The sequence below is a fragment of the Ustilaginoidea virens genome, chromosome 6 (assembly GCF_000687475.1).
Source record: "Ustilaginoidea virens chromosome 6, complete sequence".
NCBI lineage: Eukaryota > Fungi > Ascomycota > Sordariomycetes > Hypocreales > Clavicipitaceae > Ustilaginoidea > Ustilaginoidea virens.
In genome coordinates, this window is record NC_057321.1 from 1355994 (window position 1) to 1367118 (window position 11125).

At 52.2% G+C, this 11125-nt stretch overlaps 3 protein-coding genes across 3 annotated transcripts; 2 read left to right on the forward strand and 1 right to left on the reverse strand.

Moving 5' to 3' along the window:
- Positions 1-2820: 2820 nt before the first annotated feature.
- Positions 2821-3228, forward strand: UV8b_07316 (uncharacterized protein; the record flags this gene model as incomplete). The annotated part of the gene is made up of 1 exon (XM_043144813.1): positions 2821-3228. One exon carries the CDS (start codon positions 2821-2823, stop codon positions 3226-3228), a length of 408 nt encoding a protein of 135 aa, XP_043000748.1.
- Positions 3229-3496: 268 nt separating this feature from the next.
- Positions 3497-3992, reverse strand: UV8b_07317 (uncharacterized protein; the record flags this gene model as incomplete). The annotated part of the gene is made up of 2 exons (XM_043144814.1): positions 3497-3872; positions 3973-3992. 2 exons carry the CDS (start codon positions 3990-3992, stop codon positions 3497-3499), a joined length of 396 nt encoding a protein of 131 aa, XP_043000749.1.
- Positions 3993-5537: 1545 nt separating this feature from the next.
- Positions 5538-7706, forward strand: UV8b_07318 (uncharacterized protein; the record flags this gene model as incomplete). Its single annotated transcript, XM_043144815.1, has 2 exons — positions 5538-5850; positions 5938-7706. The coding sequence occupies 2 exons, from the start codon at positions 5538-5540 to the stop codon at positions 7704-7706; spliced, it is 2082 nt and encodes a 693-aa protein (XP_043000750.1).
- Positions 7707-11125: the final 3419 nt, after the last annotated feature.

Sequence of the window (11125 nt, forward strand, 5' to 3'; positions counted from 1 at the left end):
TACCAACCGTAGGTAGACACAGTGCCAAGGGAGCTCCATCTTACTTGCTCCGTAAATGGAAGAATGCCGAGAGTCGAGACCACCAAGACTGCTGGGTCCCGACTCTGAGGGTCATGTAGCCGAAAGAGCAAACCTGAGCCTGTGAGCCATTTCGGGATCCCAAAGGCTGACTGCGGCATGTAGAGTTTGTGCCTCGACGACGATCTGGCCAGGACTTTCCAATGCTTTTCCTGCCTGCTTGCACTGTGTGCGTCGCACCTTCCGAGAAGATGAGACGGTGCTTGGTCAAACGTCTACTCGGTGGATTCTATCCGATTCTATCTAGCAGAGACCCTTGTCCAACAAGGACTTTTGCATCACCATGGGGAGTCGGAACATTGAATGAAGATCAGCGCTTGGCCGTTTAATTTCCCGTGCTTCCGACTCCGTGGTCTTTGCCGAGCAGAGGAGACAGAGCCATCCATTCTCCACCTCACCTCAGTCTGTGCCCCAACCACGCCGTTTCGCCGAGGCAAGTGGAACACAAAATTGCATGGGCTTTTTGTTTTGTCGACAGTGTGGCGTTGCGAGTAATTAGCGGACAATTCCCGATCGTGCGTACCTTGCACCGATTTATGCGTGGCTACGGCTCAAGATGGCGCAAACTCTGTTTCGGCGCTGGCGGGGAAGTCGAGCGGTAGGTATTCCGGACCCAGCCCAGCCAGTTCATTCAACGCTAACGTACGAGCCGTAGTTCGCAGTTTCCATGCGCCGAAGGACCTCCACCTCTTTTCATTCTTGGGCCTGCGAGGCTTTTGGGGACAACCTTACCAGCACTCAGCAGTACGTACCACGCTCGCATGGTGACTAGAGAGACAAGATTTGGCGGGCGAAAACTCTACTACCAATCCATGGTCTTTTCGACGTGGCCATTGGAGAGATGGGCTTCAGGACCCCCGGAAACGGACTCTCTTTGGCTTTGCCAAGTCGACAAGGGAGTTCGTCTCACGCATTCCTCGGCGGAAGCCCTGCTGAGCGGACGAAGCGTCACCGGCGGCTGAGGAGCTCTTGCACCCAGTATGGTATCGACCGACAATGCACTTGCCCACGCCTCAACGAAAAGGTGGCAGAGTTTCATGGGCCAACACACCACGGCTGGCGTCCTCCAGGCTCTCGGCTTCGTCACAGCAAGCTTGACTCTCCAGTCTGCTTCTCCTCATTTGTCACCCCCGCCATCACTTTGGAAAGTCATCCTTCGGCAGTCGGCTGTCACTCCAATGCCATGTCCCAACCCGGTAAGGTTGGGTGAACTTTAGAGGCCAAGAGCTAGCGGCTGTGACGATAGCACCCCCCCTACCCCTACCCCCTTCCCCTCCTCCTTCCCCCCCATAGTGTGAGTATCGGGGATGAGGTATTGGAAAGTCGAGGACAATACCTTCTCCTTGTCCCCGACTCCCTCCAGAGTCCAAGCATCACCGCTTTAGCCATCATCGAGAATCTGCCATGTCTCAAAGTCTGTCTCAAACTAGGGTTGAAGAAAATAAAAACGCTCGAGCCTTCCATCACGTATACGTCATGTGAATAAAAAACAGAGTTTCCCGCAGGATCCAAAATTACCGATGGCCAGTTGGAAAGACTACGTTGACGCTAACGAAGTTCCAGGCAAATTTCATCATTCACGTACGATCAAAGCCGGCAGCAGACGGAGTACAGTAATACAAAACAAGCGGCACATGGATACGTGCTATTATCAAGTGCTCGCCTAAACAACGCCCACGCCGCCTATCATGGAGCCTGGGAGTCGGGACCCTCAGAGTGGCGGGCCCATGACCTGATTCTCGGTACCCTACTCCGTCCTCAGCCCGCATAATAGTGGAGATGGACGTACTATGCTAATCCGGTTCCATCTGCTGATCCAGGCCCCTGGGTTCTATGGCTCCAGCTATGGCTCCAGCGTTGCGGCAACGTTCCGGCAGGCAAACCGTTGTGCTGGGGACGTCTTAGTAAGTAACGGCATTTAGGCTTTCAGCTTTTTCCACGTCCGTCGATTTCCCCTCGTTGGGTCATTGAGATGAGGTATTGCAGGGGATTTAGCTCAGAACGAGATCATCTATAAAGTAGCCAGCACGCCCCTGCACCACGACTGACGACTGCTCCAGCCAGCAGAACAAGGCCTTTCACTTATTCTCTCAAGCCCAACTAGAGCAATCGATAGTTGGAACGCCCGTTGCCTGCTGCGCCTTGGTCTTGGGTCTCAAGACTCCCCAGCTTCCAGGCTAGACCAGACTAGCAACAAACAAACACGCACCTCCGACAAAGCGTACAGCCCTTGACGCGGCTCGGGAGGCTTTCTTGTTTCTCTACCCTTTTCTCCTCCTTCTCGTCCTTCTCGTGCGGTAGTAACTGCCACAAGCCCCCAAACTTTGTCGGGCGGTGCGCCAATCCAGGCCTTAGCATCCCTCCCAAGTAAGAAACTATCTTCTCAAGGCAGGCCAACCCCGGCGGTTAAGTCGATCACGCAAACCCCGCCGCCAGGCCTTGAGGTTTCTGTGAAACAAGCACGCCCCCCCTAGGGAGCACACACCTCGAGACTTGCGGACTCTCAATTCCTTGCTCGCTCACCCCCTCCTGTCTCGGTCCCTAGCCGCCTAACCACATTCCTATCCCCTGCCCCGTCATCTTGCACTCCTAAATAAAGCACTTGTCTGGTTCCCACCAAAGGTCCACAACCAAACCGCGGATTTCAACCCTGCCGAACCATACCGGCAGAACCAGCACCCAGCGAGTTTATTTATATGCATGGGCGCCTCTCCTGCTGTTTCCAGCCCTCGCACTCAAAACATGTTGTCTGTTGCTTCTCAAAATACCCATCACCTTCACCTTAACCATCACCAACCTCAACCTCAACCTCAACCAAGGCGCTATCATTCAATGCCTCATCGCGAAGACACTCCCTCCCCCGGCCCCGTGAGTGTTGACACGCTCACGCCCGGCAAGACTAATGACGCTGCAGTCGCCCAAGCGCTGGAGATTGCCCGTGAGAGCATTGACGGCGCTTCAGACTCTACCGTCAGCAAAATTCTCGAAAATGCTCTGTCGCGGATTTGGAGCAAGGTGCAAGATCAGCCAAGCTCGTACGTGATGAGCAGAGACGAGTTTGCCGTCTTCAACTTTTTCCAGCATCGTTTCATCGGAGATACGGACGCTGTTGCCGCTCGAAAGCGGTTTTGGGACAACTGCCGTGCCTAAAGAGAAAGCTGGGAGAACACACGAAACTCGGCAAGTCGTTTTCTCTTTGGCATCAACCACGCACCATAAGGCTGCAACAGCGTGAAGCTGGTCGGCGGGCCAGCGAAGCCCCGCGATAAGCTCAAGTGCCAGGTCTTTTCCACAGTCAGCCATGACACGACACCTCCAGTTCCAAGGGAGACGCGCCCGGGCACCAGATGACCTAGCCAGAGATTGGGCATTGGCATGTTCGGGCTTGGCATGCTCAGGCATGTTTTTGAAATAGCACCTATACAGATTTTTTTTTTCCGCCACGCCACTGCGCCTGAACCTTGGCGGGTTGCCGAGGCCACCGACGATGGGGAACGTTCAACGACTCGTCGGCACTCCACTCAAGCAACCATCCACGGATGCGGGATTTTCCTTTCGGTCTGAGGCCACTTTTGCATCCGCGGCAATATCGGCCTGGAGACTTTTGAGAGAGACGCGTCGGTCCCACAACGCGCCGAGCCTGGGCCCCGGCTTCTTCTTTACTTGATGTCCCCACGAGTTTCGAAGTGGGATAGCGACCAGAACCAACTACTCCGTACTGCCTCTGACTGGAGCCCCGCCAGAAGGAAGGGGACCGGAGCTTGCTTACGCAGGCTCTAAGACCTTTGTTGATGCTGATGCAGCATGGGAACAGTGGTGATGGAGCCGCATTATGAGATATGATGATGATTACTGTACTTTACACGTTTCAATATAATTTATTTTTTCCTCAACTGCTGAAATCCCTGGTACATTATCTTGCACTCTGGTGAAACCGAATCCACATGCAAACAGGATGGAGAAACTGGTTTTGAGTCGTGGGATGGCAAACGACGCATATTCATTGAAGAGGTTGTATCTCCTATCTCATGTCTCATACCCGCAAGACTATATCAACACGCGCGCCGCAGGTAGTATCCAGACGGCAAGGTTTTGGCGGATAATGCACAACCTAAAAATACAGTGCCGGTGCCAACTCCGGATGCCAGGCTAGGCGGTTAAGCGCCCAACTCAACTGTTGGCGGCTAACATTAACATTGGCTGCGTATAACCGCTGCGCGAAGCCATCGGCTTTCCGCGGAACAACCCGACAGCTTCCTCGGAACAGCGGCAGTAGAAGAAGCAGCGTAAGGTGTGCAGCCTTTTTCTACAGCACGAATCACTCTTCAATGGATGCCAGGCGTCTCGGGTCCAGGCCTTTCTTGGAGTTCCAGGACTATTGTGCAGCACACTAGTGATTTTGTTTCAACGAAACAGTTTAGCTCAATTGTTGCATACCTAGGTAGGTACCTAGGTAGCTACCTTACGCAGCACCCCCCCTGGGTTGCTGGGCAGGGCGTGTGCACACATCACGTGCAGTCTGCAAGGTCGTGCTGGGTAAATACCTTATCAGGGGAAGGCGGAGCTTTTGCCTGGAGATTTCAATGTTGCAAAGAAAGTCGAGGCAAGCGCGAAGAAGGCAAGCGCGAAGAGCGCAAGCTCTTTCCCGCTTCCCGCTTTGAAACGCAGTAAGACCAGGCCGTCTGGTGGAGATGTGCCCATTGCCTTGTTTACTAATTAGCCATCAATTCTCGGCAGTCAGTCGACAAAAATAGCCAAAATAGCCTTCAGTCTTACGTTACTAATTTACTACACTATCAAACTAATATGTACGGAGTAGATACAAGCAAGGGTGCCTAAGGCGGATATAATAAAAGGCGGTGAGAAGTTGTTGTTCTGCCGTGCTTTCTGACTAAGAAGCCTGCCTGCCTGCTATTGGCGCGGAGCAAGCCGCTGGTGGCCCGTGTCAGTGGCCCCGTAGGACCCCTGGACTCCTGGAGGGAAAGAGCAAAAAATCAAATGCATGCATTTACATGAGAGATATTCAAGTATTTAATATATTGTAATATTGCGATGCGGTGAATTGCGTTGCGCTGCGTTGCATAGCAATAAGACGGCGAGAGAAGGCAGTTGAGTGCTGCTGCTAAACGGCTATGCTAGCAACTATTTTCTGGCATATGAACCTAATGTACCCAGGTACCTGACAGGTCAATATTGATAATGGACCTAATTAGGTAAGGTAAGGTAGGGCAATTACCCCCGCCTTCACCAGACTGTTGTTGCCTTTTGACCCCAGGAGATTCGGCCGCCTTCTCCCGTCAAGTCATCCCCCGTCGAGTCATTCCCCGTCGAGTCAGTGGACAGTGGGACTCAGCGTCGCCGGCGCCTCTTCCTGCCATCAACAGAAGACTCGGCAATCCCGTGCGCGGTCGACATTTCGCACCGAGTCCCGACGGCATCGTAAATGAGGAGTCGTGCCCATGCGGAACCGCTTGTGGATCGCGTGCCTCGTGGCCCCCGCCTTGTCGACCAGATCCGTGTGGCACGGCGAGCTTGTCCGCAGGGCAGTTGACGAGGCTCATCAGCAGGAGCTGTTGATCGCATCGAGAAACGCAGCTGGATACCCGGCGACGCCGCTGCAATGCTTCCAAGTTGCCAGTCCTGTGCTGGCGCCCGACGGCCTGGTGGACGGGAACAAGAACCTGGGCAACCCGAGGCCAAGGCAACCCGAATCCTGCACCGTGACGTTGATGGATCACGTATTTGCCAATAGCTACGGCCACCCTTTCGTGGGTAAGTTGCGCATCTCCAGCACAAGGGGGGGGTGAAAGAAAAGGGAACGGGGTCAAAGGGCCGTTGGGGTTGACGGCAAAAAAATAGCCGACTATGCACCGCCCTCACCCGCAACCTGCCGCGTTGCCAGCCATTACAACAGAGTCATTCTCAACCTGACCGTCGTCTCCGAGGGCCGCCAGTTTGATCGCCTGGCCACGATGTGGCTGGGCGACGCCGAGGTATGGCGCATGTCGACCGCGGAACCCAAGGCTCACCCGGGCATCGCCTGGACGTACTGGAAGGACATGACCAACTACCTGGCCCTGTGGAGGCAGCCGCAAAAGCTCATTTTCGATCTCGGAAACCTCATCAACCACAAGTACACGGGGTCGTTCAACGCCACCCTCGCGGCCACCTACATCCGCGACGAGGACCTGTCCGGCGCCGCGGGCCGTCCAGCAGACCACGTGCTGCCCATCTCAGCTGGCAGAGGAAGCAGCAGCAGCCAGGGCAGCGCGTGGACATACCCGGAGCAAAAGGCCGAAGCGTCGGTGCTGCTGCCGCGCAACACGAGGCGCGCCGTCGCTTCCGTCGCCGCCACCGGCCAGGCGGACGAGGAGTTTTGGTGGACCAACGTCCCCGAGAGCGGCGTCGACACGTTCAACGGCACGACGCTGCTCGGCAAGGGGTCCTTTCGCGAGGTCCGGCTGTTCATTGACGGCCAGATTGCGGGCCTGTCGTGGCCGTACCCGGTCGTCTTCACCGGGGGGGTCGCGCCGCCCCTGCACCGGCCCATGGTCGGGCCGCAGGCCTTTGACCTGCGCGAGCACGAGATTGACGTGACGCCGTGGCTCGGTGTCCTCTGCGACGGCAGCAGCCACGTCTTCAGCCTCGAGGTGGTCGGGCAGGACGACCTGGTGGCCAACAAGTACTGGGTGCTCTCGGGCAAGATCTTTGTCTGGCTGGACGACGGCCCGGGCCACGTCACGAGCGGCCGGCCCCCCCGGGTGCTTGTCAGCGCGCCCGACTACGAGCCGCGCGTGGTGCAGGTCGCCAACTCGTCGCTTTCGTACCGCCAGACCACCCGGCGCGTGCTGCAGGCAGAGTCGCGGATCACGAGGAGCAACGGCCGGGCGGTCACGGCGTCCTGGACGCAGGAGTTCGCCGTGGACGCCCGGGGCTCCCTGGCTGACTCTGGCGACACCCAGAACGTCACGGCGTCGTACAGGGGCGCGGACAGGGCGCTGGAGGACGGGTCGACGGTCTACCACGCGGCGTACTCGTACCCCACGCTGGCGAGGGTGAAGCAGACGGCGCCGGACGGCCGGTACAGCCTCACGGTGCGCGCCGACCTGACGCAAGGGATGGACATGACGGTGCTGGGACGGACGGCCTTTCCCAACGGGCTGGAGCCGTTTGCCCCGCTGCTGCCGGTCGGGGCCGACGGATCCAGCCTGGCGACCAGCAAGACGAGCAGCGCCTTCTACTGGCAAACGGAGGGCGGCAACCAGACGGGCGGGCACGGCAGCAGCCACCAGCGCTACAGGCTCGCGTACAAGCAGCTGGCGGGCAGGCAGGGCTGGAGCGTTGCCGACGACGACGACGACGACGACGACAGCAAGGTAGTGTACCGGCGAGACGTCAGCGTGGTCAACGAGACGACGACGCACGACAGCGTATGGGTTTGGGGAGCGAAGCGGCCGGTGGTGGAGGTTGCGCGCCCGCCGGCGGCGCAGGGCGACTCTCCCAACGGGTTCGCGGTGAGGATCATGGGGGGCAAGGGGCGCAAGGGGCGCGAGCCGGGACATGCGAGCGCCGCTGGGGACCACGCAAACGGGTGGTCGGCGGCCGCGGATCCCAGCAAAGAGCTGTAGCAGCTCGAGGCCCGCATCCCTGACGCCGAAGCAGAAGCAGAAGCAGAAGCGGACGCAGAGAGGCGTAAACTCCCGGACCGGACCGGCCAGGTCCAAGCGGCGCGTTACGTCACGCCACGACTCGCTGTCTTGTCTTGTCTTGTGCCACCGCGGCCAAGATGATCTACAAAAACCACAGGGACGGGGGAAAAATAAAACAGCAAGAATAGCGGAATACATTGTAAATAAAACATTGTAAATAAAACAAGTACGGAAACGTACCAGACACAGAGCACAGCCAAAGACAGAAGAAGTCTTGGATCGCACCACGCCAAGCAGCCAGCGCCAAGCCGGACTAAAATACCTCGGGGGGCTACTCCGCACATGCCGACGTGCACTGCTGCCGAAGACAAATGCCCGGGTAATTTCCAGGCGCCTGACTAGTAACTGCCGTCGGGTGTTGACCCCGCGGGCAGTGCCGGGCGAAACGTAACGTAACGCATGGTAACGAACGGGTCGGTCGGCTGACTCGCGTCGCTGGGATCCGCCTGGACGCTGCCGAGCGAGGCCAGCGCCGGCCGACAGACAGGTGGGGCTGGGCGCGCTTGACTCGGGCGTGGGGGGCTGGGGCTGTAAAGGGATGAAATAGTGGGGTTCCAGACTAGATTAGCTCGAGAACAATCAACCCTCCTACACAACACATTTTTAGCCCTAATGCCAGTAGAAGGAATTCATAGTGATAAGACTAGGATATTATATTCCGTTATGATATTATCGTAGGTATCTTGATCTTCTTCTTCTTCTTCTTCTTAAAGTTTTTTTTTAATAGGTCTTGCATACCCGGTTTAAGCATCCAATCTATAAATTTTTACTTTCCATTAGGACATCTACACTAGTACAAAACGTTATAAACCTTTTTTTTAAAATCGAGTACTATAAACAACCGAATAATTATAATTAAATTCCTAGCTGCGGTTAGGTTAGGTCTATAGCTACGTGTAAAGGCCTATAGAGTCCTTAGCTGCGGTCAGAAGAATTCAATAAAAAAAATCCTAGCTGCGGTTAGGTCAGGTCTATAGCTACGCATAAAGGCCTATAGAGTCCCTAACTGCGGTCAAAAGAATTCAGTTATAGTTAAATCAAATATTTTAGACCGATAGCTGTATATAAAGGTCTATATCGAATTGGGTGGCTGTAGTTATTCCTATGATACCTAGCTACGGTCAGAATGATGCCTAGCTATAGTTAGAAGAATTCAACTATAGTTAAATCAAGAAAATACGATTTAATACGATTTTATTATTATAAGGCTGTAAAATTATAAGATATATTTAAGATAAAGGATGGAACTACTAGTAATAAAGGCAGATATAGAACTAGATTAACTTAAAGTTATAAGCTACTAGAATTGCCGATTACGATAGAAACCTATAGTTTAAATTGCAAACTAAGGAGTATTAATAGGGTATTAAAACTTTAGGGCAATTTGTTAGGGTAAGTAGCGAAATTGTAGATAAAGATATACTACTTACCCTAGTATGATAATATAAGGCTATATTACTTAAAAAGTAGGAAGGAAGGAAGAAGTTTATACTTATAACCTAGGTAAAATATAAGGGAGAACTTTTTTTTTTAGAAGATAGATTTTTCTTTCTTTTCTCTTCTCTTCTTTAGTCTAGTTTAAGCTAGTAGAATAGTTAATAAACTTAACGATTTTTATGATTAATTAGTAGAATAATCGAAGAATTATTAGTCTTTAAAGAAATTGATTTATAATTTAAACCTTTTAAAGTCTAATCTTTTTTTTCTTTTTTTTTTCCTCCTTTTTTCTTCTCTTATTTACCAAGTTTAAAACCTATAAAACCGTTTTTGTTAAAATCCTATAGTAGCCTATTAGGCTGCTGGCCTAATGCCCTACTGGCCTACTAACCTTCTGGCCCTTATACCGCCTCTTGGACTTACGGTAGTCTTACCAACCTTAGGCCTTTGCCTTTTACCTTAAGGATTTTCAGTGGATTATTTACTATATATCAAGTAAGGTAGGCCTTATTAAAAAGGTGTGGCATTGCTAAATTAGCGTGGTGGCCTACTAGCGTGGTAGCGGCCTACTAGCGTGGTGGCTAGTCTACTAGTATAGTGGTTAGTCACTAGCGTGGTGGTTAGTCACTAGTGTGGTGGTTGGTTACTAGTGCGGTGGTTGGGGTGGTTAGAAAGGCCGGATATAGCGGGATTGCTGACGTATCATATACGTGGCATAGCGAGCATTACGGGGAGCCTTCTTACTAGCTACCCTAGATGCCTGGGCCCACCCCTCCTTTGTGTATATATAGGATAGCTTTCCCCCTTCTTTTTAGATAATAGAAGGGTAACACAATTGAACCTATTAATGCACTACATGCCTCTTAACTTCCACCTTCCCTGCGTTATTCTGGTTATCTTATATTTGCCTTGCCTTTACACTTGTCTCGCTTTATAGCACTTATATAGTCTTAGGACTTAGTGAAGAATCTAGTATTTATACTAAGATTAAGTCACAGGTTGCAGACAGTCTTGTGCCATTTAGCTAGCTAGTAAGGCTTTGCTTTATAGTAACCTTTAGAATTGTAATAGGTTATGAGCCTGGGTTTTTACTTCTTTGTTTTTACCCTAACTTTTTGTGTTCACCCCTTGGTCTCTTTTGCTTATTAGTACTACTAATATAGCTATTATTTAGTATCTTCGGCTTACCCTTATTAACTTTAGCTTACCTATTATCACTTTTGGCTTACCCTCTGTTACCTACGGCATTACCCTGCGGCAATCAACGGCGTACCTAATGGCAACTTACGGCGTAACCTTACGGCACTTTTAGCGTAACCTTATATTATTTTCGACGTAACCTACGGCACCTACGGATTTTATAGTGTGATATTTACTACATTATACCACTGTATAACACCTTTACACCTAGTGTATGATACCTACTGCACTATACGGCACCTGTTATACTCTTCCACTTATAGCACTTTTAGTACGGCACTTACGGCACCTTTATATTATAGCGCCTATAGTACCTACGGCACTTACGGCACCTATATTACGGCACCTACGGCACCTATATTACGGCACCTACGGCACCTACGGCACTTACGGTTCCTGTATTACGGCACTATATAAGCACCTTAAACACTAACGCTATATTCCGGACTTGCATAACGCCTACGGCATCTGTGCTTTTATACTGAGACCTACCGCTATATTCTGCGGTTACCTCTTATAGTAGGCTACTAGCCACTATATATATTGGCTGTCCAGCTAGTTATTCGACTATTTTACTAGTTACTCGACTATTTTGCTAGCTATTCAGCTAGTTATTCCTCTGTGTTTATAACTATCGTCACCATTTTTTAACGGATTTTTAAACCTTTTTTGCCCATTATAGCAGAGTTAGGGTCTTCTAC